Below are 26,008 nucleotides of genomic sequence, written 5' to 3'. Positions count from 1 at the left end.
GTCAGTTCATTCCTGGCATTATTATATGATTGGCAGAATATATTAAAAGGGCCCAAAGCCCACTTTAATTTATTGATAAATTATTGGTGAAACTTCCAGGTGTCGGGATTGGGGGGGGGGGGGGGGTGTTTGTAGTGGGCTGGTTTTTAGAGTTCCCCCTCGTTCTGTCTCTAGATGGGGCACTCTGCAAAAACATTACTGCACTTACTTACTGTGCGTGCGTGCGCGCGTGCGCGTCCGCTTCAGTTTTTCTAAGCTCAGCTTCTTTTCAGCGCGAGGACAGAGGGGGCCCACTTCGGGAATCGAACAGCCCTGAGGTGAGCCGCGAGCGGCTCTCGACGTCTCTTGCCGAACTGCGCTCGGGAGGAATTCGGCTTCGTTTTTTTTTTTTTTTTTCTTCTTCTTCTTCTTTGAACACCGCATCTCGATCGCTCCTGCCGACCCTGGAAAGTGCAGTGCGCTGTCGTCTCTGCGGGCCCCGGCTGCTGAGCTGGAAAACAAACACGGGAGAGGAGAAGATCCAGCAGGAGAAGCTCTGCTCCCGGAGGCGGATTAAAAAGTTTCAGCATTCTGATTTTTTTTTTTTTTTTTTTAATTGAAATTCGCTCGTGGAAACTGGAAAGTGGCGCGATGACCGTGTTCCTGAGGAGTCTGATCTGGATTCTTTTCTTGTTTCCAAACCTGAGATGTGACGGTAAGTCTCTTTCACACCACAGCTTCACATTCAGATGAGAAGTGATGCGCTGCGCAGTAATGTAGCCCAGTCAACAGGCACTGCTTTTTTTTTTTTTTTATTATTTCGATTCAACTTTCTACACATGTTGAATAAGGTTCTTTCTCACTGATGTGTGAAACCTTCCTGTTGGCTCGTGCGTTTACGTGATCTTACACAAAAGCTGCTTGCTGCTGATAAAACTCAAAAGTCTTATCAGGGCTGGATCAGATCCAGGGTTTGGACCAGATCCGTTGTCCTGCTCGGAGCTGGAGATTTCACATCCTCCTTTTTGCTTTTTTCCTAAGAGGTGGAACATCCCTCACTCGTGCGTAAAATGGCCTACCTTAAGCAACCAGAGTCCCACACGCACGCACGCGCGCGCGCACACACACACTTCAGGATGAATACACTGAAGTTTCTGTGACCACTTCAGCTTTTTCTTTGTCCTCTTTTCAGCTTGTTGACATGTGTTTCCATGTGCTCCTAAAGTCTTCATACAAAAAGCTTCTTGTGTCAGACTCAAATGGCCCCTGTGTCGTTGTCATGTTAATAGAAAGCATAGCTCGAGGTGATCTCGCGTCTTTGTCACTTATGCTAATTCATTTACTCCCCCCTCCCCACCCCCCTGCGGGGGGTGAGAGGTGGAGAGGTTTCCTGTTTTCAGCTCTGGCTTTGAGGGGACTTACCATTTGGTATGAAGTGAGAGGGGCAAGGGGGGGTGGGGCGCAGCGGGCTAAATGAATACCCCCCCCCCCCCCCCCCCAACACCCCAGCTCTTTAGTTTGTGCATCCCCTTTGTCTTTATAGAATATTCCACTGCATATTTATGTTCTTACACCAAAACCACAGATGCAGGACTCTCTGACTTTACTTGCACGTTTAATATATGAAGCATGCAAATTCTTATTTTGCAAATTTATCCAACGTGAACATGCAGGCATGTTGCTATATGCAAAAAGAAAAGAAAAATCAAAGTTATGTTCAAATGTTAATTTCATTAGAGCTTGATTCTTGGTTGAATCATCATCAACCAAACTGACATCTCAGTACTGCAGTCATGTTCTTACAGCATATACCATATGGGTTTGGTGTTTTAAACCTGGTTTGCTTACCTTTGAGGCAGAGCCAACCATTGGCCTCCAATTGTAGAACAATAAAAAAAAAATCTTGTAAAACCTTGGAACGTTCTTGAGTTAGTTCATCCTTCACAGGAAATGTTACTTTGAGTTCGTTTTCACAAAGTAGTCAAATGAATACAAACTAATGGATCAAAAAAAAAGAAAAAAAAAAGAAAGAAAGACAAACTCCCAACAAATCCGATTAAATGATTAAGTGTGAGGAAACACAAACTGAGAATGTGCCTGTCAAGCTTTTGCTTTGTACCGTCGATGTCAGTGTCCGACGTGGTGGAAAAAGAATAGAAAAATGTGGCAAAGAAGGGGAACAACAGTCACTGGTTGAAATCACTGATTTCCCTAGGATGGTAGATGAGAGTACAGGGGCAAGAAAAAAAAGTAATTGAAACCTTTGGAATAATCTGCCTTTTTTTTTTTTATAAATTTGTCTTAAAAGGTGAGCAGATCTTCATCTAAGTTAGAACAAACAATATCTATTTTCACTAGTAACACACAAATGACTGTATTGTTTGTTGTCCATATAAAATACAATCATTCAAACAGTCACAGTGTAGGCTGGAAAAAGCTGATGAACCCTGAAGTTAATGGCATCAACAAAAGCTAACTGGAGTCAGGTGTTAGTAAAACTCATCGTCATCATCATCATCATCATGGAGGGGGAGATAAATTCCCATCTTTAGTACAGTCAAACCTGAACTTGGAGCTGTTCACATGTGATCAGATCACCTCAGATGCAGAATAATACCAGGTCTGACCAGGACCTGTGAGGTAATTAGCTATGTTAGCCCGGACAAGATAACATTAGCCTTTGTGAATGTTGTGTGTGTGGCTTTTGGTTGGCTAAACTTGTCCCTGATGACCCGCCTCAAGTCCCGGTGGACCTGATGCTGCACTTTCTGGTTCCATTCCACATGTTGTTATCTTTCCTGTATCTTCCTTCCTTCCTTCTTCCTCTTCCCTTAACAGTTGACATCAGACTAGAACTCCTGCAGGTTTATTGTGCGGGCCTCATGAGCCCCAGAAGAATCACATCTGCAGTAACCTACGACATCTATAGTACCTAGGGTATTCCAGAAAAACAAGCACCATCACATTTTCAGAACTTTGGCGATGACTTAGCACCAAAGTCTCGGTTCTCATGACATCCTTAGTGCAGGTTTGATCCTTAGGTAAGGGAAATGCTTGATATCATTGCTAGAGGAGGTTGAACCAATTGTATAATCATATATTTAATGGATGTGTTCTGCAAAGACACAAAATATTGAAGAAGGAGAAGAAGAAGAGTTTCTATAATTTTTCTTTTCTTTTTTTTGGCATTGTATATAAACCTTGAGAGCGATTTGAATAGCAAAGTTAAATAAAGTGAAATGATGTGAGAGCAGTGTACAGAGGAAGAACCAGAAATAGCTGAAATCCAAGTCGGCTGCTGTGAACTTGGTGGAAGCTTGTTCTTAATGAGTACTCACAGCGGTGTGACTCATCGCGTTGGGGTTAGAGTAGAAAGGCAGAGCTCCTGCTGATGGAAATGGGGCCAGAGGGCCTTCCTTTGCTGTGGTGGGTGTTTTAAGAGGAGCGTTCCGTCATACCTGCGATGAAACCCATTAGGGATACAGAAAAACAAGCCCAGCTGTGTAGTTACGTATCGTTGTTCATTTAGCAACTCTACCTCAAAAAAAAAAAAAACCAAAAAAAAAAAAACCTGACACCCTCTGACAGTTTTTGATGCTCTGTGTGTTTTAGACACCAAGCCCCGTTTATAAACCTTCAGGGTCTTTGCAGCTGGGTGTAACACCATGAATCCCTCAGAGGGGAGAGTCTGACAGTGTGCATCCATCCCTGTTTCATAAAATACCTTGTTTCTGTATGGGCTGGCTTTTCACGCTGCCTTTAAGTGTAGCTATAGGCACTTTTTTCACACACACAAGAGGTAGTTCCAATCATACCTAGCCTGAAATCTGCTGTCACAAATAAATACGCCGGGAATGTGTGTCTGATGTTATTTGATTGGTGCTTTGCCGGATGATGTCACATTGTGCCGTTGAGCCTGTTTCAACTATTTTTTTATTTTCTATTTGTTTGCTAGCCGAAGCTGTTGTCCCAATCTGCCCCCCCCCCACCCCCACCCCCTCCTGGCATTGGCCCCTTCTGCTGCACTGACTGACTGACTGGCTCCTTTCAAATGAAATGAAAGAGCTGCATGTTTGTTTTTTCATGCATGGCTCGAACCCGTCTGAACCCAGCCTGATCGCTAATATCTCAGAACGGGGAAGCGGGTCTAAGAAAAAGTCTGGTGGGAAAAACACAGTGTTTTTAAAAAGAAGCCTAGGTTAGCCAGGTTCTTTCAACCTGTCTGTGGTTTGACGTGCTGTATGTGCTGTAGGCACTGATCGAACAGACAAACACGAGGACTGATGATTAGCTGTAACAGTGCACCCAAAGCATGAGTACGTTTCCCAAAGGTTTTATTGCCTCCTCGCCATCTACTCCATCACACTCCAGTTTACCTCCCTGTCCACGTTTCCCCTTTCCTTCTAGCTGTGAAGCGAAGCAACGCTTTGTGGTACTGGACAAGCCAGGGGGAGTTAGCCAGAGGTCAGTCCATTAATCTGGAGTTTGTGGAAATGTGTGTGTGTGTGTGTGTGTGTGTGGGGGGGGGGGGGGGGGGTGGGGGGTTCGGGCCACGAGTTTTCCCTCAAATTTTTTAGAGCAAGGAGCTTGGAATTCTATGCTGAGATGTGAAAGCTTTATTTTGGATCAACAGTAAGACAGAAGAGTTGGAGCCACGTACAGTATATCCCATGTTAATTTGACTGGGCATGAAGTCAGAGTGGTCTTCTGCCAAGGACAACAAGAGATAACATGTTTTAAAGCAGGACGGTGGAACCTTAGAAGCAAGAAATAATAGTATTCCCCTCTTACCAATGAAAAAAGTCCATGCATAAGAAATAAAACATGCTGCTGCTCAGTTCAGCATACGCGGGGCTTTTCACTGCTGCAGCCTTCCTTTATCTGGTTCAATCAGTAGCTTGTGTCATGTTAATGTTAGCAAACTGAAGTGGATAATGCTGTGGAACTGACACCCAGTCACTTCACTGACATTATAACTCTTTTCTGCTTGTGCTACTGATGCTGAACATATATTGTGTAAATCCGGTTCGTATTGTCATTATAAGAGAGCCGCTTCTGCTCCACTGTCCCATCCTTTTAGACTTTTTACATTGACATAATAGAAATAGTTAAAAATAGTTTTTCTGGTCTGGTAAATGATTTACCAATCATCACAATATGTGCTGATTGATTACTGTCTATTGACTGATTAACTTGTTGTTAAGCTGATCATTTCAGGCCCAAACAAAGCAACCAAAAGCAGAACAAGCAGCTCTACACACAAAAGGCTAAAACCATTATGGAATGAATCATAAGAGAAAACTAAACAAACACTCCCTGATTTTATCACAGCACCAAAATGTCCCTGAAATCACCCTCCAACTCCAGCTTTTCGGTACAATCATGAGGCCCAGTTCTGTTCTATTACAAACCAAGTGTAACCTTTAAGATACACCTTTGTTTGAACTGTTTTTAATGTCTGGTTTAAGACTGACCTGTTTTTCCCCTCAGGTGCTTTTTAGTGTCACATTGTCATCTGCCTCATCACAGTGTTTCATAGCTGACCTTCATCTATTCATGCCTGTGCCCCGGTCCAGTCATCCTGCCTCCAACAGTGGCATCATTGTTCTGAGTTGTCTTTAATTGCTGGCTGGTGACAAGCACTCAGAGGAGTGTGAAACGGACTCAAGGAAGGCAGCAGGGTGTTCTTGTGTAGATGCACACAGAGTTGTACCACAGCATAAGAGACAGAGCTCCAGGAAGATCCTGACTCTGTGGTTATTTTTTTTTTTACATTTCCAGATGCGGTCCTTGATACGTGCGGATGTAAATGACTTGAAACTTATGTATGCTTGGTCGGTCTAAATGGGTCACACCAAGCTCCAGCTCCTGTTGTACCACTTTGGCATAGTGGGCCATCATTACAACAGCCTGGAACGACTTTGCTGGACTTCAGGAAGCAGCTGTATATTTTGTTGAAATGTCCTTACTTTGGTAGCACCGCATGCTCCTGCCCCCGTTTCCCAAGAGTAAACAGAGCAAGAACATTTTAAGGTGAATGGAGCCACAGTGGCTCAGTGAGTCATGTCTTGTGTGAACAGCAGCAGCAGGAGGGACTGATCGGTGGCAGCCCATCCGCTATGAATGGGTCAAACATAGGCTGAACATGTGCTTATTGTCCCGGTGTCTAAAACACAGGCCTTTTTGCATGAGGGAAGGTGAAGAGAGAGAGTCTTCAGTTGAAATGATAAGTGAGGTGTGAGGGAGCAGGCTGTAAAGCCTTTAGTATGCTTCCCAATCACCCTCACCCAGAGACTGGTCCGGGTGTGTGAAGGAGAGAACGAAGGCAGGACTCGAGCAGGATCTGTCTCTGACCTCTGACCGTTCATGTGAAGCATACTGTGGCCTTAAGGCGGGCTATTCGCTCTATATGAATGAGTGAAGGTGAAGGTTCAGGCGTCATCTCGGTACCGAACTTTTTTACCATCGTTCTGGTGGACAGCTTTTGCTAAAAGTCAGTGAATTGTCTGTTATCACAGAGTTAGATTGCCAATGCAGAGGAGATCCACGGAAGGAGAAGGAGAACATGAAGTGTGACAGCAAGAAAGTGTCAAGTTACAAAGATCAACTTGAAACAAACAGAGGAAACACAAAGGAACCTTTTTCCTTTCTTTCTGTTTTGTTTCTGGTGTGAGGTGACAAGCCAGAGAGAAATGCCTCTAAGGAGGCATACTGCTGTATGTTGGTATGTCTCTGCGTCTGGTACTAATTATAAATTCTGGATCTGGGACTAATTAGAGTGGTGCAAGACATTCCCAAGGACAGGGCTCAGCATGGACTGACTTATAGACAGGATGGACTCTTGTCAGCATGCCGCTGTAACAAAAGTTGTGTGTTTGAGACATATTAGGTCTTGATTTTTTTTTTTTTTTTTGGTCAGTGGTCCCATTTTCTTGGCGATCAGTTGTTCAAATAATGACAGATCTGGGTTTTAATATAGCCGTGTCAGTCCCCACTGCTCGAAAAGATGACGTTTCGGCCACAGCACGCACTAAAACCGTAGATGGACTTATCTTGAATTTCATTTTGAAAAGAAACTGTGGAGGCACGATGTTAACATATGCTGCTAATTACTGCAGCCGGGGAGCAGGAACAGAGGAGGAGGCCTACAAGTGTTTGGAGGAGAAAAAGCAGTACGACACACGGTTTGACTGCAGAACCCCGTGTTCCTCTAATGCCTCGTCGTGTTGCTGCAACCATCTGTTGTATGTTTATGTGTTTATGTGGAGGATAAACAGGACAGATATTTTGCATGAGAATGTGAGTTGAGGTGAGCAGAGAAAGAGGAGGGAAGAAAAAACAGAGAGAAGCAGAGAGTTTTTTTTTAATGCACAGGACAAAAATGATTTCGTTATTATTGATGAGGATTTTTTTTTTAAGGCCATGTCGTGGGTTCCTTCCTTTTTTGTCTCTTTTGCACGAGGACACACATTTATGCACGTGCACAACAGGCAATGTAATACACAGTCCACTGATTTCACAGTATTCTGCAACAGTAACGCACAGAGACACCCACGTAAGTAAACACGGATGTAAACAATGCAGGATTGCAAATACTTCACAACTCAGCTTAACAAAGTACTGATAAACCTCCGTCAGGCTCAGATGGGAGTCTCCTAACTGGACTTCCTGTGGAGTATACAATGGCCTTGACTTGCTGACGGAGGTGGCGGTGAAGAGGTGCAGCCGTCGCTGGTGCCGTATAGATGGAGTTATCGCTCCCTGGATGTTTTAGAGAGGAACTTTTAACTTGGAAGGTAAATTTGTTACTTCCTGTGTGGAGTGGATTTTTTTCCAGCAGCGTCTGATTTTGCCGCAAAAAAAAAAAATAATAATAATAATTTTGGCAAACAGGGTGAATTTATGGAGTGTGGGGGACTCGAGGAGTTAAAGCATGTCTTTGTGAATTAGTCTGAGTGGAGGGCAGGCAGATTTATTCTGCACCAGACAAAACACACACACACGCCACACAGATACATCCTCCCCCTCACTGAGCTGGGGCTTTTTCATGTTGGGAGGTTTTATCTGTTGTTTGGTTAGGAAGCTGGCTCACCCTATGAACTACGCTGCATAAATTGTATAGTCTGTTAAGTGAGAGGGAGACATACCAGCCCCTCTACACACACACACACACACACACACAGAGGTTAAAGGTCAGCTGGAGCACTTGTGAAGTTGTGCCAGACCTTTTGTGTATTGCTTTTTTTGCGTATTTAAGACATTTTGTCTCAACACTTATCAATCAAGAACATTTTGCGGCAGAAAATGGATTTTAAGTGTTTTTTTTTTTTTTTTTGTAATCTGTGTCTTTCTCAGAAGAAGAAGAAGAAGAAGATACTATGGATGTTTTTAATCTTTGCTGAATTCCAACATGTGTCTGGCCATCATCTGTTTGGATGAGAGGATATTTGGAGCCACAGGCAGAGTTGTTGAGTCTGTTCATAATTATCCTGTTAAAATGGCCCAGGATGTGTTCTGGTGTTTTTATGGTGAATACTTCTCTACCTGTGTAACTGTCTTCAGAGGGGCTTATGTTGTATTTATGCATATTTGATTCTGGATCCCTCACACATTCCTCTTTCTAACTCAATTATTAGAAAAGCAGGGTCACTTCCAAACGTGCTGCTCTACATTGGTTTGTCTTGGACCCTGGATTATTCAGGTCAGGTGAAAACTTTAGATCTGGAAACAGAAAGAAAACAGCTGTGATGCAGTTTTAATTTTAAAGCATTTAAAAAAAGGTTCAGGAGCCAAACAGCTAATATGAAAGGATAAAGACAAAAAAGACATATGTAAGGTGTCTACTGAACTATCTCTGGGAATTATCCTTAAATAACTAGTGATAACTTCCATAAAGCTCCTTAGAGAAAACACGTCTCATCCAAGATGCTTTATCAGTGCTGCACAGCAGTGGAACAGTATTCAAATCATTTCCTCGTTCTAAATTGAAACCTGAACCTAGTAAAAAAAAAAAAAGAGGCTGTTAAAAGTCCAGCATTCAAAATCTGACTCCATCTTTGTGATCCCTCCAGAACCTGCCAGAGGGCTCTAATCCTGACAGACTCATGCAGGATTTCGACTCAGACTCGCTGAACATCAGCTGAATTTCTAGTGAAAATCCCCCAAAGTCTCCAAAGATACTAAATAAATATCTACCAAATGTATCCGCTGAAATTTGTCCAAAAAAAAATCCACGACACCTAAACATATTTCCTTTTAGTGGGCAAAAAAAAGAAGAAAACACTTTCTCAATAGATTTTTCAGAACATTTCCTATTGTACCAAATGAGACAACAATGTTAGAGCCATTTAAAAAGTCCCACAAAGTCCCCGCAAGCTCAGCAGACTTCTGTAGCCTGCTCCACGTCTCTGCCTTGATGCCACATTAGCTGCTACTAGCAACAATTTAATTTAATTTTCATTTATATAGGGATAAGGATACACCGTGCACCACTGCCTGCCAGTCATAGCCCCTGACCCTCTCTCTGTGTGGACTTGAAAAACCTCTTGACTTCCTCCTTTGCTCCCGTCCTGGCTTTGACACTTGAATCTAAATAAACGGCTTTTGCTGATTTTTGCTGCAACAGCTTAAACGTTGTCACACGGCTGCTGGAGGTCGCTCAGCAATAAAACTAACTAAATAACCATAGATCATAATCAGCTACTTTGCACAAGCAAAGTCGGGGGCTGTTCTTTTTTTTCTGGAGGACAGTCTCCACTGAAAGGACTTGTTCAGTGGATGGAAAGAATGCTGCAGTGGACTGTTCTTATTTACTGGATTATTTTATTATCCAGTCCACTGGGCCATGATGAAAGTGGGGCTCCTGAATCACTATTCACAAGTTCACAGCACATGGAAGGAATATGGATATGTGTGTAATTTGAGGGACTATTATGGGATTTACACTGAAGAAGGTTTGCAAAGAGGGAAAAAGACAACAATAAGACAAACCAAAAGAGGGCGTTAAGCGTGCGGCTTTGGACTTTGGACCGCCCAGAGATCGGAGGGTCGCCGGTTCGATTGAGCAAGGCACCGATCTACCCCTGCTTCCCGGGCTCCTTCTATAGGGAAGCCCCCTGCCACAGCGTCTCTAGTGCTTGTGTGTGTGTGTTTCGTTCACGTTGTGTGGGTAAAATGCAGAGAGTCATTTCCCCAAGAGGGATCAATAAAGTATAAACTTAAACTTAAAAGTGACTGAAGAGGCGACAGAAGGGATTGATTGAATTTGTGCTGATTGATTAATCTGTTGAAACTGAAGTCTGTCCGTTCACGGAGACAGATGATAAAACACTCTGAAAGCCCTCAGTAAGCGGTGGTTGGCCTTTACAGTCTGCCATGGGTCTGTGAAAATATGTTAACAGCAGGCTTGTCAAAGTAACAACCCGTCCCCCCCTCCCCCCTCCTCCTCCTCCTCCAGCAGATGCTTTGTTAATCATAGTTCAGAGGCAGGGACCAAAACTAAACTCTGTGATATTCTGCTGCACGTTCTACCTTCCAGCTCCACGTCCCTGCTCTCCCCTCTCGCTGTTTGGGTGAAGGAAAGAATGACTAAGAGCTGGTTTCTGGAGAAAGATAAACAATTGACACAAGAGCTTTGTTTTACATGCATCCAAAATCTTTTTTTTTTTTTTTTTTTTCATGGCTCACTCTGGTTTTTCCACAGACCTAGCTTGGTATGCACAGCTTGGTATCTTATCAGAGAGCCAATAAAATGCAAATGGCTCAGCTCAGCCCCCACCCCCCCCCCCCCCTCACCATCACCTTCCCAGTCTCATTTATTGTCTTGTCTTTGAGCCTCCAAATGGGCCAAATATTTGAACGGAAGTCCCTGCTTTTTTTTTTTTTACGAGATGGCTATTGTTTTAACTCAGTCATGGGGATGGAGTTACCCCTGTGTGAGCTGCCTCGTGATGAGGGCTCGCAGGGTGGGAAGATAGCATCTGAGCCAGGAAAGGGGGAAATTCCATGGCAAGTGATACCATCTGACAATCCAGAGAGTGCTGTGATTCAGTCATTATATCAGAAAGACTGTAAACTTGTTTTATGTGTACGTTTTATGTGTAGATAAGAATGATGGAAGCACTGTATGACAAAAGTAGTCACATCAACTTCACCACTGATGCTTTTGCGTAACTCGGTGTTGCAGTCCCAAGGACGCCTCCGTTAGAGGCTGGAGGGAAAAAAAAAGCAAGTTCTCTGTTTGGTAAAATGTGGCGTTTTTATAGATTCATATTTCAGATAATTAGAGTTTGCGTTTAGTGGTTTCAAATGGAAAATAACAAGAGAACTTGGTGCCTGAAGAGTTCAGCGTGCTTATCTTCTGGCTCCATTTATTCTGGCAGTTCGTTATGTAACACAGCATAACAGATTTAATAGTCCTGTTTTTTTCTCATTTGTTTTGTATGTTGTGCTAATGTGTGTTTTTTTTTCTAAAACTGTGATTTTAAATGTCATTGCTTTTATTTCCATTTCTCTTTTCTGAGTAGATCTGAGTAGACCTTTAGGGTTTTCAACTTGGCTCAGATCCCCTTCTCAAATCCCCCTTTTTCCTGTTAAGTATTATGTCTTTTTTTATTACTTATCCAAATAACTGAAGTGAAACTAAACTAAATATGAATATTGGAGAGGTGTGTAGGGAGCGACATGAACATAAACATTAAAGCTAAAGATCATTTAGGTTTATTTGTTTTTTTGTCCAGCAGTCCCAGAGCAGCAGCATCATTCAGCCGGAGTTGTGTTTGCATCCACCTGATGAATGAAAGTTCAGTATTCACTCTTCTTTGAGCTCTTGTTTGGTCTCAGCCAGTCCCGGAGAAAAAAACATCTGACTGCTTAGCTGCCAAATGCTGCCAAAAATCTGCAGAAACCACAAAACCAAAATAATAAATCAAAAGAAGACGCAACATGTCATAGCACTGAGGACAGCTGTAAAGTTACACAGTGATCACTCGCTGTGTGTTTGTCGCTACAAGCGGCCAGTTTCACATTACACACTGTCAGCTGACCCATTTTTAAAAAATGTAGTTATGTCAGGGATAAGTAATTAACCAGGTTAAATGCTGCAGGTTAGCAGCATTTTTGTATTTTTAAATGATCACAGACTCTTTAAGGAACATTTCGGAGCTAACAAGATCACAGAAGGTCAGCATTGTTACCTGCCTGAGCCATGACTGTTATGACTTTTATTTAAAATTGAGTTACAGTGACAGACACTCTGAAAACAAGCACTGATTTCAGAGAGATAATGTTTAGTGGCGTGCATACAGAATTTGAGTGATATATTTGAGGACATATTATAGGGCCCTATGATTTCCGCGATCACTGAATCGCGGAATTGGCCGACTGAAACAGAATCTATTTTTTTAACGCAGAATATGTGCAATAGTGCGGTGCTGTTTTCGTGTGGAAGAGGAACGTGTGTCTGGGGAAAACTGCACAGAGGGAAACAAATCTGGGTGGCACAGACTAAGCCCCGCCCCCTTCAAAACAATGTAAACACGGCGAAGCGGCTGCCTACGGCTCTGTCGTATATTAATGCGCAGTAGGGAATGATGGCCTTAATGGAACCTCCTCCAAATATAGATGTATAGTTGTGTTATTTATGCAGTATAACACAATAGTAAGGTGTCAGCTGCAGTGATGTGTGCAGGGTATTAAAGAAACTAAATTTGTTGCGATGCATGTGCAGGTATGTGGGGGTTTTTTTTAGGTATGCCTGTGGTGCCAAAGAAGCCTTTAGACCTGCAGAAATCAATATTCTAGTTATTAAAGGGTTACACTGTCAGTTTGGTCTTCCATAAAGTTGGGGCACTTACTGTCATGGCACAGGTAGTATTGATAAAATTGTTGTTTAGGTCCAGGGGGATTTAATTACCACAACTTCTTAAGGTCTGTATCAGCTCCTAACAGGCCACAGCATGCACTGAGCGCTTCGGTTGCCAACCAAGCAAAGATGCAGGCCTTACCTGCTGCAGATGAGCTAGGCTAGCTTTCCACCATCACTGTTCCCTGTTGTGTCATGCCCTGGACTGGTTGGCTGGGCTGACTCAGGTCCACTCCCAGTCCTGTCCTTGTTTTGGCATTTAGGTTAACAAACCCCAGATACTCCAGGGATGAGGGTAATCCTTCATTGTCCATCACAACCTCAACAATAAAGTTGCCCTGTGGGCTCCCATATCTCTACTCCAGCACTCTTTCCTGGCTGGTATTGTGTAAGATCCACCCTCTTAAAACTTATCCTTGTTTTTAGTCCTTAATATGGGTCAGAGTCCTCCAGCACCTCCCATAATGCAGTTCAGTAGCATCTAAAAGCTTTATGAGATGAGGATATGGTGGTGGCTGTGTGTCTAGAAGCTTGTTTTAACATCTGTCTTCCTTCTTGTGGCCAAAAAATGTTGAAAGCAGCTTTAAAGTTTTGGTTGAAAGTAACCAGAATACACTTAAAGGTATTGTGTGTTCTAGTAAAGGAGCACGTAACAAACAGCATTGAGTGAGTGAGGGGTTTGTAGCCTCAGGGCAGTTTGGGTTGTTTCCAGCTGAAGTACTTCCATCAGATACAACTAGCTACCTGAACTGTAGCTTTTATGAGGGGGGGGGGGGTCATAATTTCAGGACATCTTCTGTTTCTTCCTTCGCAGTAAAGACAAGGTATGCGTTGGACAGGACAAGTGAAGCCATTTGTCCAAATACCAATAACACATTCCAACACATTCAATCCAGACTTTCCACCCGCTCTCAACTGGCTTAGGAGAGTAATAATTTAGGATTTCCGCTCTCATTTTTTTTCCTTGTTTGATTTGGTGTCGTATCACTCCCTTTCCCTGGTAGCTCCGTCCACCAGACAGGACATGGCTTGCGCTTGTGCGTAAATGGCTTCTCCACAAAATGAGTCTGCCATTTCGATTATGGAAGGGTAGTTTTGTTTGCCATTTCCATTTCAACCAGCTGCAGAGCGAGGAAGGCGTGCTTCCCCCATGTTGTGCACTTATCTTATTTCATAACACTTCTGCTCCAGCTACAGACCGTATCGGGAAAGACTGAAAAGATTAAGTAGATCTTCTGAAGACTTGGTTTCTTAGCAGCAATACATTTTTTTTTTATTGCTCCAGTTTGTTGTTTTCTTTGCGTGTCCCGAACAGGGACAGCTACTGGCCAGATTTAAATCAAAAGTTGCTTTTCATGGTCACCAGAGGAAGATTCCTCACCAGTTTCTGACCTTCACTCTTGTGCCATCTGGGGTCAAATTTTCTCTATTCTTCTTTATTCTTTTGAAAATTCAAAACCGGTAATCGTGCTTTGAAATTTAGTGTACGCATTCATGCGCCCTAGAGGATGAGCCCTTTCCATTTTGGATACTCCTTTAGTTTTCCTCTGTCACCTCCCAAAAGAGTACATGGACTTTAACCTGCAGAGCATAGTCATTGTCCTGGGTGGCATGAACACATAAGTGCAATATATAAAATCAAAGCTAGAAATGGATCATTGGATCATTGCATTCATTGCAACACATTTACTGCTGAGTGTAAAAAAGGCATATAAAAGTAAATCTAGGTAGTCAAGGACTATATAGTAGATAATAATATAGTTATGTACATGAAACAGCATGTGATGATGTTGCTGATGTCCTGTGTCTTATTCTCTGTGTAATAAATATAGTATTATGGCTGTCTCATTGAAGAAGGAACAACCCAAAAAAAAAAAAAAACATGACATCAGGCCTCCATTAGGTCAGGTGTTCATGTCACTTGATTTAGAGATCAGTTTCACACATGTGCAAACCTGTAATGATCACTTAGAAATTCAATAACATCTCATGTTGAAACTACATAGAACCACAAACAAGCTGTATGAAAGCTGTTTGGAGAACAGTCTAGAGATGCATGTGTTCGAGGATCCCCATTGATATAAAGCCTGAAAACAACAGTGTGGGGTTTCCGTCTAAGACAGCTCTAGTCAGTGTAACTGAGGAGGCCCTGAGGAACTCCCATGACAGAAAGCTGAGAGGCTGAGCAGGGTGAGGGAGACAGAGGCCCACAGTGTTGTCCGACTCCGACTCTAGGTATCAGAGTCGGACAACACTGTGGTCCGACTCCCTAGAAGAGGGAGGTTGACCAGGACTTGACTTATTTTGACTGAGGAGATAATGTGAGCCCTTCCAGCTACTGTGATCATAGTAATGCATGCAGAGCACTGAAGGTTAAATGCCAGATGAACAGATAGAAGCCAGCAGACAGCCGTATACACAGTACAAACCAGTATTATGGAGGAATAATTAGAAGAAACATGTACAGTCCTGTAAAGCTAAACATGGAAGCAAATGATTGATCAATCAAATTGTGACCACTTTAATGTTCATGCGTTCACACTAATAGTTCTTTATCTGGAGCTTCCCAGAACCTGGATGGTGCCATGTGCCCAGATACTGAGAAACCTTGATTTGGTTAACCTCCCTCTGAATGGCATCCTCCAATTTAGCCCTGTCTTCTAGTTGTTTACACAACACTTTTGCAACATCAAATATGTTTTGATAGAGACGTACTTAGGACTATGTCCAGTGACAACAGCATTATTAAACTTTTTATGGACAGCTTAGGCACTAACAGCACTACTAATATTTAACCAAAGCCACAATGTTTCCCTAAACTTAATCAAAGTGTTTTTGTTGGCGTAAGCTAACCACAGGTGGGACTGAGGATGTGAACCCTGAGGCCTGTACTACAAAGCAGGATTTGGGGTTTAACTTCAGGTTTAACTCCTAGGTTTACAGGGTTACGACGGTGGTTTCACATCTTACTGGGTTGCATCGCCATGGTAACTTATGCTGCGCACCTAACCTGCTCCAGAGCAGTTAGGTGAACTTTGCAGGATCAGATCAAAACCTGTCAACAGAGAGGTAGAGCAGCTCTGTCTTCAAGAAATGTTTGTAGAGCTCCGGTCTGCTCTCTGCAAAGTGTCAGAGCAAGGAAAGGTTGGAAGAGAGAGACCAGAATATGTGGAAGGGTGGAGGACGGGGAGTAAAGAGAGACAAAGGATAGAGGACTGAGAGGCATGAGGACACACACACACACACACACACACACTTTTAAACAGGAGAGAGAAGGAAAGTTTTGAGGTGTGCCAGAGGGCCCTCAGTCAAAACTCCAGCAGATGGAGCTGTGGCCTGGCCTCTCAGCTCTCAAAGGGCCCTTTCATGGTGGAGGCAGCAGGCTGGTGAAATGCAACAGCCAGAAGTCTTAGCTCTGGATGGAAAAGCATCCCCCCCCCCCCCCCCCCCCCCCACACACAGTCACACATTTTCCAAGGCGGCAGATACGTCTAATCAATCACAGCCACTGCCTGCGACCAGGCTCGACGAAGCTCAGTGCAGTTTTCTTCTGGTGTACTGACACAACGTTAGTTTACTATAGGACAAAATACATTACTGTGTTGTGGGGTTGCATGGCAGCTGGCAGCAGCTATTTAATACTGAAGCCCCCACTAATGGCTCCTAGAGGCTGCAGTGTTTATTAAGACCCCACAGTACGAGAGCGTTAAAGGAATGACACATGGATGATTTGTATTCTCCCAGTCTCTGTGGCTGTGGGTGTCCTTTAACTGTGTTTAACGTGGGCAGAGTCGAGATAAAGAGGCAGTTCAAACAGCTGGATAAGGTTCTGGCACAGCCGTACATAGCAGATGGAACAGTGCAATTTAACTTCTCTTAGTTAAACATGAACATTAGAGAACATTTCCATTCAAGATACAAGAAATTCCTTCCAAAGTCCAAATATTTGGCATTTTCAGGTTGAGAACGTAGAAATATGTCACATATGTATTTTCTTTTAAAGAAATATGCGATTGATAAGAGAAATCTAATCTCTCTATCTTGCAATAGCCAGATAAAGACATGAACAGGTGAGACAGTGTTATTTATAGTGTGAGTTAAAGAGGACAGGACAGCATGAGTTCTTCCTGTGAGAGAATCTGAACCACAGTTAATTTAAAAAAAAAAAAAATCCTCTGGGTCATTTAGAGAGGATTTTATTTTTAATGACATAGCCAAAGGTTATGTTATGTGAGGTGTTATATGTCACATGTTGAGCTGTAAAAATTAAAATGACAAAAAAGACTAACTCAGCAACATCACCTTAATATTTCTTCCTACTTATTAGTAAGTTGTGATTATTTTGTCCATTTAAACTGTAGAGACTTAATAGATTTGGTGAATCTACATCTAATTTCAAATAATCAGCTTATTTAAATCTTAATATTTTCAAATCGTGAACTTAGCAAATCCAGGTATTTTATCAACCTGGAACCAGATCCAAAGCAAAACCCGGCTATCAGACTCAAACCAGTCAGAACTCTGTCAGCTCAGGCTCTGTACAAATTCGTAACAGGTTACATTACATTCTGAAGGAGTGGAGTGTAGTTTAATGTACTGAAGTAGAGTTTAATGAAAAGGTGCTACTAACTGAACTGTGGGAAATGTAGGATCCAGTGTTTGACTAAACGTCAGGAAATCTCAGCCTCCGCTGTTTCTGTTTGTTTCTACCATTCTTTGTTTTTGGAAGTGGTGGAATATCCCTTTAAAATCTAAGCTCGTGTAGCTGATTACCTGTTTACTCGTACACGTTCTGACTTTTATTTCAGGTTCTTCCAGGAGTAGGCCGCTCTTTGTTGTCTCCGTGCCGTTTTTTTTTTTTTTTTTCGTTTCATTGGTGACTTCTGCAGTAGATGTGGAACAGATGAGAGCAGTGGGCTGAGTATGTTCAGAGGAAAGATCAAACAAAAAAGACCAGTGATTTGTTTTCTGGTGCTCGTGCTCCCTCACAGTGTGATCACAACTACTATGTTATTTAGAAGACATTGCTAGGATAGGTAAAAAGTTAGGGCTGGTCACATCCACTTGCTTGAAGACTATGTTTGACCTGTCTGTCTTAGCTGGATGGATGGATGGATGGATGCAAACTGGATGGATGTTTTCATTTCTGCTGACATCTATGACTGGAGTCAGCTCCGACCTACAGAGGGATGCATAGCTTCTGAAAGGAACGCTGTATGGTTTCATTCACTTCAGTCCTCGCGCCGCCCAATTCCCAACACCATCCACATCTGTAAAACACATGCTCTGCAGTCGAGCTGAGCTAATAACCCAGCGATAAATTGTGTCCGTTCAATGTGCCTGATCCTGATTAGCTCCCAGGGTGAGCCAAGCCCAGTCAAACTGAGACTATCCATTACACATATTCCTCCAAAAAAAAAAAAAAAGAAGAGCCAGGCTGAGAGAAGGTGCAGGATCCTCTAGTCTTTTTTTTTTTTTTAAAAATTAACTTTTAGCCTGTTTATGTCTTTTTCCTTTGTCTTTATCCCAACATCCCAAGTATAATATGCTGTACCTCACTCCAAATACTCTCCCAGTGGCTTTACTTTTCATCATGGGGTTGCTTGCTCTTATTTCTCATGACATTTATAAGGGTGATACAAGATTGTGAGACAGTGTGTGATTGAGTAGACAGAGCTTTGGAAGTCAGCTGGCAGAACTCTAGCTCCAGTGGCCTTCCAGCCCAATTTAAATTTTTAATGCTGAAGCTGGAAAGATGAACTCTGTACACTACTACCAAGGCTGTACAAATAGTTCCTGGTGTAGTAACATTTTTTGACCAACCACTTCTGTATCGCTGTCTCTGCAGCTGATCCCGGCCCGTCAGCGGATACAGATGCTCTGGCTGAAGCTCAGAGTGGTGCTGCGCCTACAGCTGAAGGTAAGATAAGAACTCACTTTTTAATATGTCTCATGTCTCATCATCAGTTTCATCCATACAATCAGCGGAAATGTAGAAATCTTCTAGGGGGTTGACACTTTGCATGGAGCTATTTGTTGAAGAACAGCAGCTGGGTTCACTGACATGGTTTTCTTGGAATCTTGTCATCACAGTAAGGTTGCCGGGGTGTGGCATTATTGTGCTTGAACAAAGACCAAAAACCAAAAGCTGTGCTCATCATCTGTATCTGACAAGCAGCACCACAGCTGGATGTGCTGCTCAGAAGCACCGGGGGGCGGATGGATAAACTGACAAATTGTCATTTTTAAATATATATATATATATATATATATATATATATATATATATATATATATATATATATATATATATGTTTGTGTGTGTGTGTGTGTCTACATTTATCTGTGCTGTGTGTGGTGGTGGTCTCTATGGCAACTGATGCTGCCAGACCTTCAAATTGTCACTGCTTGCTAGCTCTTTACTATAAGCTCTCACCGTTATTTATTAAATTATCTCTGTTTTATTTAAAATAAACTTACATAGCTTGTGTATACATATACAAAATAATAACTTAACATAGTTAAGGCTTATTACATATTTATTATGAACTTTTGTCCTTTGTCATATGTATTCATCATATCTTTTTGCTGCTGCAACAAAGTCTGACAAGCAGCCAAACAAGTTTCAGTTGTTTAAAACTCTCAAAGTAATTTTCCTCAGCCTCGGTCTCTCCTCCAGACGTCAGTGTCAGTGAACTCATGGCAACAGCCAGGCCTTCTCTCAGCTGTAGTCAAGAGTTCATTAATGATTAGAAACAGATTTGTTAATGGCTGTGCCTTCTGGTTTTTTAAGCCCTGTCGTTTTAGCTTAGTTCTGTCGTGTGGCATGTGTGTGTGTGTGTGTGTGTGTGTTCAGCGCGGCCTCCCGTGATCATCAATCATGTTATAATTTAAGGGGAGGCTGCAGCACTGCTGTGGCAGGGTCTGTTTAATACCAGGGTAGGGAAATGGAATGGTACAATGTGAGGACTGTTTGTGTTGACCGTATAGGGACCAGACTGAACGCTGTGCAGTAATAGTTTTCATGAGCATTTCGGAATCATCCTTTAGAACAGAAAGAAAACACTGCACAGCTTTCTACGCACTTATTTTTTTCCCCTCTTATAATTATTATTTTTGGTTTAGTTTCACAGCACATTGTTAATATATGTAACTTAAGTGTAGTAAGGGTGTTGTATTTCAGTCTGCCGGCTGATGTGGAGAAGTTGCTCCGGTTGGCATCTAGGCTCTGACCTCGTCACTCCCCCACAAGGAGGCACCAAACATTTGCTAAACGCGAGGAGATGTATGAGATAAAGTTAATTAAATAGTTTAGAATTAGTTGACGTTTTGCTCTGTCTATCACAGTTAATGTATGACCGTAAACCATCACTTCAGAAATCGGATGTGATTTTCTTTCAAAATGACTTTATTACCAAGAAAGAGACCCACTACATTATTCCACTGTAAATGTGAGATGTATCTCACATTTATCTATAATTTAAAAAAATGTGAGATACATCTTTGCATTGGGGGAAAAAAGGTCCAAGGACAGTGTATCGTCATGGATACCTTTAGCCTCTGAAGACCATCTCAACTGTCGTTCACCTCACCAGCAAACTTCATCACTGGATGCTCATTTATGGCCCTGTGGCTGCGCCTGCCATCAGTGTACAGAACGATATTCAATGGTTCAGTGTAACCACGTGTTGATATTTTTTCAGACGTTAACACGTTGAAAGCCTTCTCCCTGGCAGTGGTGTTCGACCAGCGTTACAAGTCCTCATTACTGCCCCATTACTATGCACAAAGTCCAAATTATTGAGTCTGTGTGGGAATGTGGGATATTTTCCTGACAGTTGGACTGATGGTCTCGTTAAACCTGAATTTAAAAGTGGTGACAAATCTGACCCTCAGAAAATACAGAGGGGTATGACTCACCACAAGTCCACTCTGCTTACACAGAAGACATCAGTTGGAGGTAGATCAGTGTGGTCCAGGACAAAATTTTTGTTGATGCTGGGACAGAGAGTGTTGTGTGGTCAGATCATCGGCACTTTCCCTGAAGGTAGAGCTTGAGAGCATTGATTCCCACGGGCTCCGGAGACTGTTTGACCGCTGTTTTATCCTTCCTTTCCTGCCCTGCCCTCACAACCTAATTCCCTCATTCAGAGAGCTGCAGCTCATCCTTTAATGATCGATGAAGACGTTATAATTAAAGAGCAGCGTGGTGACATCACTCATCTGTAGCCTTGCTCTGTGGACGGCTCTGCTGTGGCCAGGTTGGGAAGCTGGGTACACATCTCCTTTTTTTTCCATTTTGTTAACTCCACATCCTGGCTGTCACCCAGAATGCAAATGATACTAAGACTTAGTGTGTGTGTGTGTGTGTGTGTGTATCATTGTCTCTGCTCCCCAGCCATTCCTTTTTATTCCCTTATTCAGTCATGTACACAGCTAACAGGGATCCTAACAGAGAGTCAAGATGGCTGAGCAGATACAGAGCTGAGGGTATATCAAAACTAACTGTCTCTAAAGAACAAGACTCAGTCTGAGACCCCTGTCTTCCATTATTTCAAGTATTATTATGGGCTGTAGTTCGAAATAGATGAGATGACTCACGTCACCATCATTAGCTCCTGCTCAATCCCACCCATTGCTCCATTCAACCGCCATTTTGGTGAAGTTGCTATGCTCTCGTCTGTGATTATCAGATTATCATCAGTTTGAAAAAACACTATTATCAATGTTGACTCCAAGGCTGTTTAAGGCCGAGTTGTTTGAATCAACAGTTGATGAGTAGCCAGAGACTTTTTCAGGCCCTCCAGAAAGAGGAAACAGTGCTGGAGTCATTTTCCATGGCTCACTGTCGGCTCCCGAGAGACCTGCTGATGTTTTTGCTTTCGCCATTGTAAATTTCTGTGTTTGTCTCTTTCATCACCAAAAGGCCATTTATCCAGACTTATCTCATCCGTTATCGGCCTCGCTCACATCCTGCTCTCTTCTCACTGTAGAGCTGTATGTTCTTGAGGAGAGAACAGAAAATAAAAGGATGAGAAAAAAAAAAGAGAGACTGAAAAAACTTTGAAGAGGAAATCTCTCTCTGCTTTTTAATTCTGATTTGAGTGAGCTCACTACGTGGTAATAAAATCTGTATGAGAAGTTCAAAAGAAACTAAAAAAAGTCAGTATCCGAGCCCGAGCTCAGAGAGCCTGTGGAGGCCCTTTGTGTCCATAAATGGACCTGGACACGTATGGAAGTTTGTCAGGGAACAACAGTGAGCAGCAGTAGCAGCAATGAGTCAGTCCACCTCTCAACACTTTCTGACCTCCCTGCTCCATCTGTGGCTCTCAGGCCCAAAGCCCATTGGCTGCTAGTGGAAATGAAAATCTTTAAAACAGCTCATAAAGAGTTTCAGTTCAAAACGACTTTATACATTATACATTCTTATAATGAGAGAGGAAGGAAACTGTTTGAAATATTGCTTTGCTCTATAAACATCAGGTTTCTGTAGACCTTGCTTCACTTGTTTCTCAGCTTTCATGCTTCCTTTAACTTTTAAACCACTTTGTGTTTCATCTCCTCCAGGTTATTTCCTGGAGTTCCAGGAGCCAGTCAACAACATCACCCATTTCCAGGGCCAGACGGCCACTTTGCACTGCAAGGTGGCAGGAAACCCGCGACCCACCATCCGATGGCTGAAGAATGACGCCCCCGTGGTCCAGGAGCAGGGACGCATAACCATCCGCAGGACAGAGGCAGGATCGAAGCTCCGCATCCAGGACCTGGACACTACAGACACTGGCTATTATCAGTGTGTCGCCTCCAACTCGCTCAAGGTCATCTCTGCCACAGGCGTCCTCTTTGTCAAACTAGGTACGGTTCACGTTATTTATACTCAGGAGGCAGAGCATGTCGTCCACTAATGATGTCATTAATGACCCATTAACATTTCTGTGCATTGTACAAACTGTAAGATATTAATAGGAGTAACTAAGAAGCCATGCCATAGAGTCATAAGTCTAAAGAAATCACTCCTCAATGTGAATTATATGCTTGTTAACACTTCTTTTAATGTCTTATATATGTTTTTATTTTGGATTCACAGGACAGATACCCACACATGGGCCTGACGAACCGTAAGTGAACACCTTATACACCTTATACATATTTGCATGTTACAGTAAAATATTCCACATTATGGATTTTTTTTTGGCTTTGAAATGAAAATCATTCTTCATTTTTCAACAAGAGAAGCCAGAGGATATTCTTTTTACTTCAAGTCCATTTTGTGGTGAAGTTAGGAAGTTATTTGGGTTTTTTTTAGAATTAGAAATTAGAAATTGCTATAGCTCACAGCCCTTTCCCTAATTAGACAAGGTAAAGGTTTTAGGAACTGACGTGTAAGTTAATGAATATCCTCAGAGGTGTAGAAGTGCAAAATGCATGTGTTAGAAGTTCCTGCCAAAAGCTAAAAAAGGCATGTAAAGACATGTCAGCTAACAGTCATACCTCCCGTGCTTTGACTGACTGTTAGAAATGGTGAAGACCTTGTGCTGTGCTGCACTGATTGATGCAACCAAATGATGAGGGCAGCAGGACATGCAGCTTTTCCCCCTCTCTCTGTGTCCTGTGGGTTTGACTCACCAGGACGGGCCACGGAATAGATTCCTGAACCAACAGTCAGAAGCTAGCCGGTGGTTTGGATAGGCCTGCTCTGAAGTGGAAAGAATGCTGATTCATGTCCTCAGTCAGACCAACTGGTTCTGAATGCCTCCTCCAGGGAGGGACGGAGCTCATCAGCCAACAATATGACTCCTTTAATGTCTTACAGCTAGAGTCAGGGGAGGAGGCGCTGAGGAGGGTACAATGACTTTTCTGTTTATTTAAGCAAAGTTAAGCTGGTAGATTTTATGTTTTTACATTCTCCAGTTAATCAAAAATGTTTTAGCCTTTCTGTGCGACAGTATGTCACAGGCGTCCTCTGTCACGGGAGACTTATTAAGGAAGATTTTAGAGCAGCAACTAACTAAAATCATTTTCACTATTCACCATGTTTTCACAAATATTTTTTCAATTCTATACAATCGTAGAAATAGTGGCACCCCCCCCCCCCCCCCCTCCCCAAGGTAGACCTACTGTGTCACATTAAAATTATGAAGTGTGAAAATAAAAAAAGTATGACATCAGCCTCAGTAGAGTAAGAGTAGGAGGTGTGTGTGTGGGGGTAGCAAAAGTGCCTGGCTTTGTCCACAGGTACACCCCCCCCCCCCAGAAGGCCAATAACTTTCTGGAGTTTTCACTGGTTGCCTGGCAACTGTTTCCAGCCGAAAGGGGTGAACTGTGAATTTTTTTGGTTAAGATTAAACATTAGAGAGTTTTAGAGGTGCTGGTGGTTGAATTTTACTACTCTTTAAAACAGCCAGGGGGTGGTCTACAGCTTCTCCTTTCCAAACCTCTTTGGACCCTGTTTGTCTAATTAGTAAGTGTTAGTAACAGGACGTTGCAGGGTCAAAATCAAAATGTCAGTCACGTCCAAATTCAAGTGCTACTGGTAAGAATCGAATTATGTGAACAAGAAGACTCATTGTCAATACTTCTTCACATACTCAGCAGCCCAATGAAATTACCTGTGCCATGTAAATCTGATTGTAGGTAATGAAAAGAGGAAAATGCTCCCAGCCTGTTCTCTGAACAGGACAGAGCAGTACATCAGTCACCATGGGCCAACTCTTAGTGAGTGTCTGATTTTTAGGGATGTGAGTGACTTTCGCAGAGATCCAAGTTGGAAAATTACCAGCACAACACCAGCACTGACCCATGCAACGTGCAGCCAGAGTGTCTTTCTTTAGAGTTACTCTCTATAATGATATCAAGCAGCAGTTAATGGCCGTAACTTACACTTTGCTTCTCTTTGCGTCTTTAAATAGATGAGTTAGACCATGTTGTGATAGTACAATGCATGGTTTTGTACTGGGAGACAGGGGAGGTCTTCTGATGGGGGTTAGATTCTGCACAAGGCCCCAAGAAAGTCGGGGCCAGTTCTGCGAGGCGAGCTACAGGAAGTCATTCTAGCAGCTGCCATCAGTTACGTTACAATTCATCCACTGTGTATCTCATCACTGATTTGTGGTACCTGTATTTCTCCTGCTCATATATTCATCACATTATACACATTTGTTTTGTACACGTGTTTAAAAACTGTCATAGTTTCTGTCCTGTTAGCAGAAGGATTGCCAGCATTGGTCAGTGCGTTCATCTGTCCGTCTACATGCTGGTCCAGAGATAGATGTATATCCTTCTCCTCATCGACAACATGTTGTGTTATGTGTGTATGGCATCCTATCAGTAGAGTCTGCACAACAGTGGATTTTCTGAGGCTGACATTTAAGAGTTTGCAAAATTAAAGGATATATTAAGTTCTCCATGATGGACCAAGGCTGGACTACCCACACAGCAAAATTGGTCACTTACTGCCCCCCCCTCCAGAAGGCCCCTCAACCCACACACCCATAAATGAATCTGCCATGTGCCATCTGCTGTAGGCTCTAATGGGATGTTTTTCTTCTCAGGACGCGTGAAAAAGGTTTCTGCCAGCCATACAGAGGCATTGCCTGTGCCCGCTTCATCGGCAACCAGAGCATCTATGTTGAGTCCCTGCAGATGCAAGGGGAGAGTGAAAACCGCATCACAGGTAAGAAAATCAACTGCCTCTCTTAGCTGTTACATTCTACAATGAAAAAAAGACATCTGAGACTACATGAGCATGTGGGGAACAGTTCAAACATGTGTCTCTGTTTCCTCCCTCCAAGCTGCTTTCACTATGATTGGCACCTCCACACACCTATCGGACCAGTGCTCCAAGTTTGCCATCCCATCCTTTTGCTACTATGTCTTCCCTCTGTGTGACGAGGGCTCTCGGGGCCCTCGGCGCCGCCAGCTCTGTCGAGACGAGTGCGAGGCCCTGGAGAATGACCTGTGCCAGGCAGAATACACCATCGCCCGATCCAATCCCATGATCCTCATGCAACTGAAGCTCCCCAGCTGCCACCTGTTGCCACGGCCAGGCACGTCTGACGCTGCTTCCTGTATGAGGATAGGAGTGCCACCAGAAAAACTAGGTCCATGTAGGTAGATGCTATGAACTAAATCTGCAAACACTTTGCAAACTCACAAAATGTAAGGTGT

The 26,008-nt window shown here is 42.9% G+C and overlaps 1 protein-coding gene across 1 annotated transcript in view; it reads left to right on the top strand.

Annotated features, from left to right (window-relative positions):
* The first annotated feature begins 444 nt into the window (after positions 1-444).
* The window catches only part of ror2 (receptor tyrosine kinase-like orphan receptor 2), a 29,929-nt gene continuing 4,365 nt past the window's right edge, over positions 445-26,008 (top strand). The window contains exons 1-6 of the mRNA XM_041059010.1: positions 445-694; positions 18,690-18,761; positions 22,409-22,696; positions 22,929-22,959; positions 25,393-25,514; positions 25,633-25,947. Of these exons, the coding sequence (XP_040914944.1) occupies positions 631-694; positions 18,690-18,761; positions 22,409-22,696; positions 22,929-22,959; positions 25,393-25,514; positions 25,633-25,947 (892 nt within the window). The 5' untranslated portion in view covers positions 445-630. The remainder of the gene's footprint in view (positions 695-18,689; positions 18,762-22,408; positions 22,697-22,928; positions 22,960-25,392; positions 25,515-25,632; positions 25,948-26,008) is intronic.

Source organism: Toxotes jaculatrix, chromosome 16, assembly GCF_017976425.1.
Source record: "Toxotes jaculatrix isolate fToxJac2 chromosome 16, fToxJac2.pri, whole genome shotgun sequence".
NCBI lineage: Eukaryota > Metazoa > Chordata > Actinopteri > Toxotidae > Toxotes > Toxotes jaculatrix.
The sequence above is the reverse complement of the archived record's forward strand: the minus strand, read 5'-3'. Positions and strand labels throughout refer to the sequence as shown.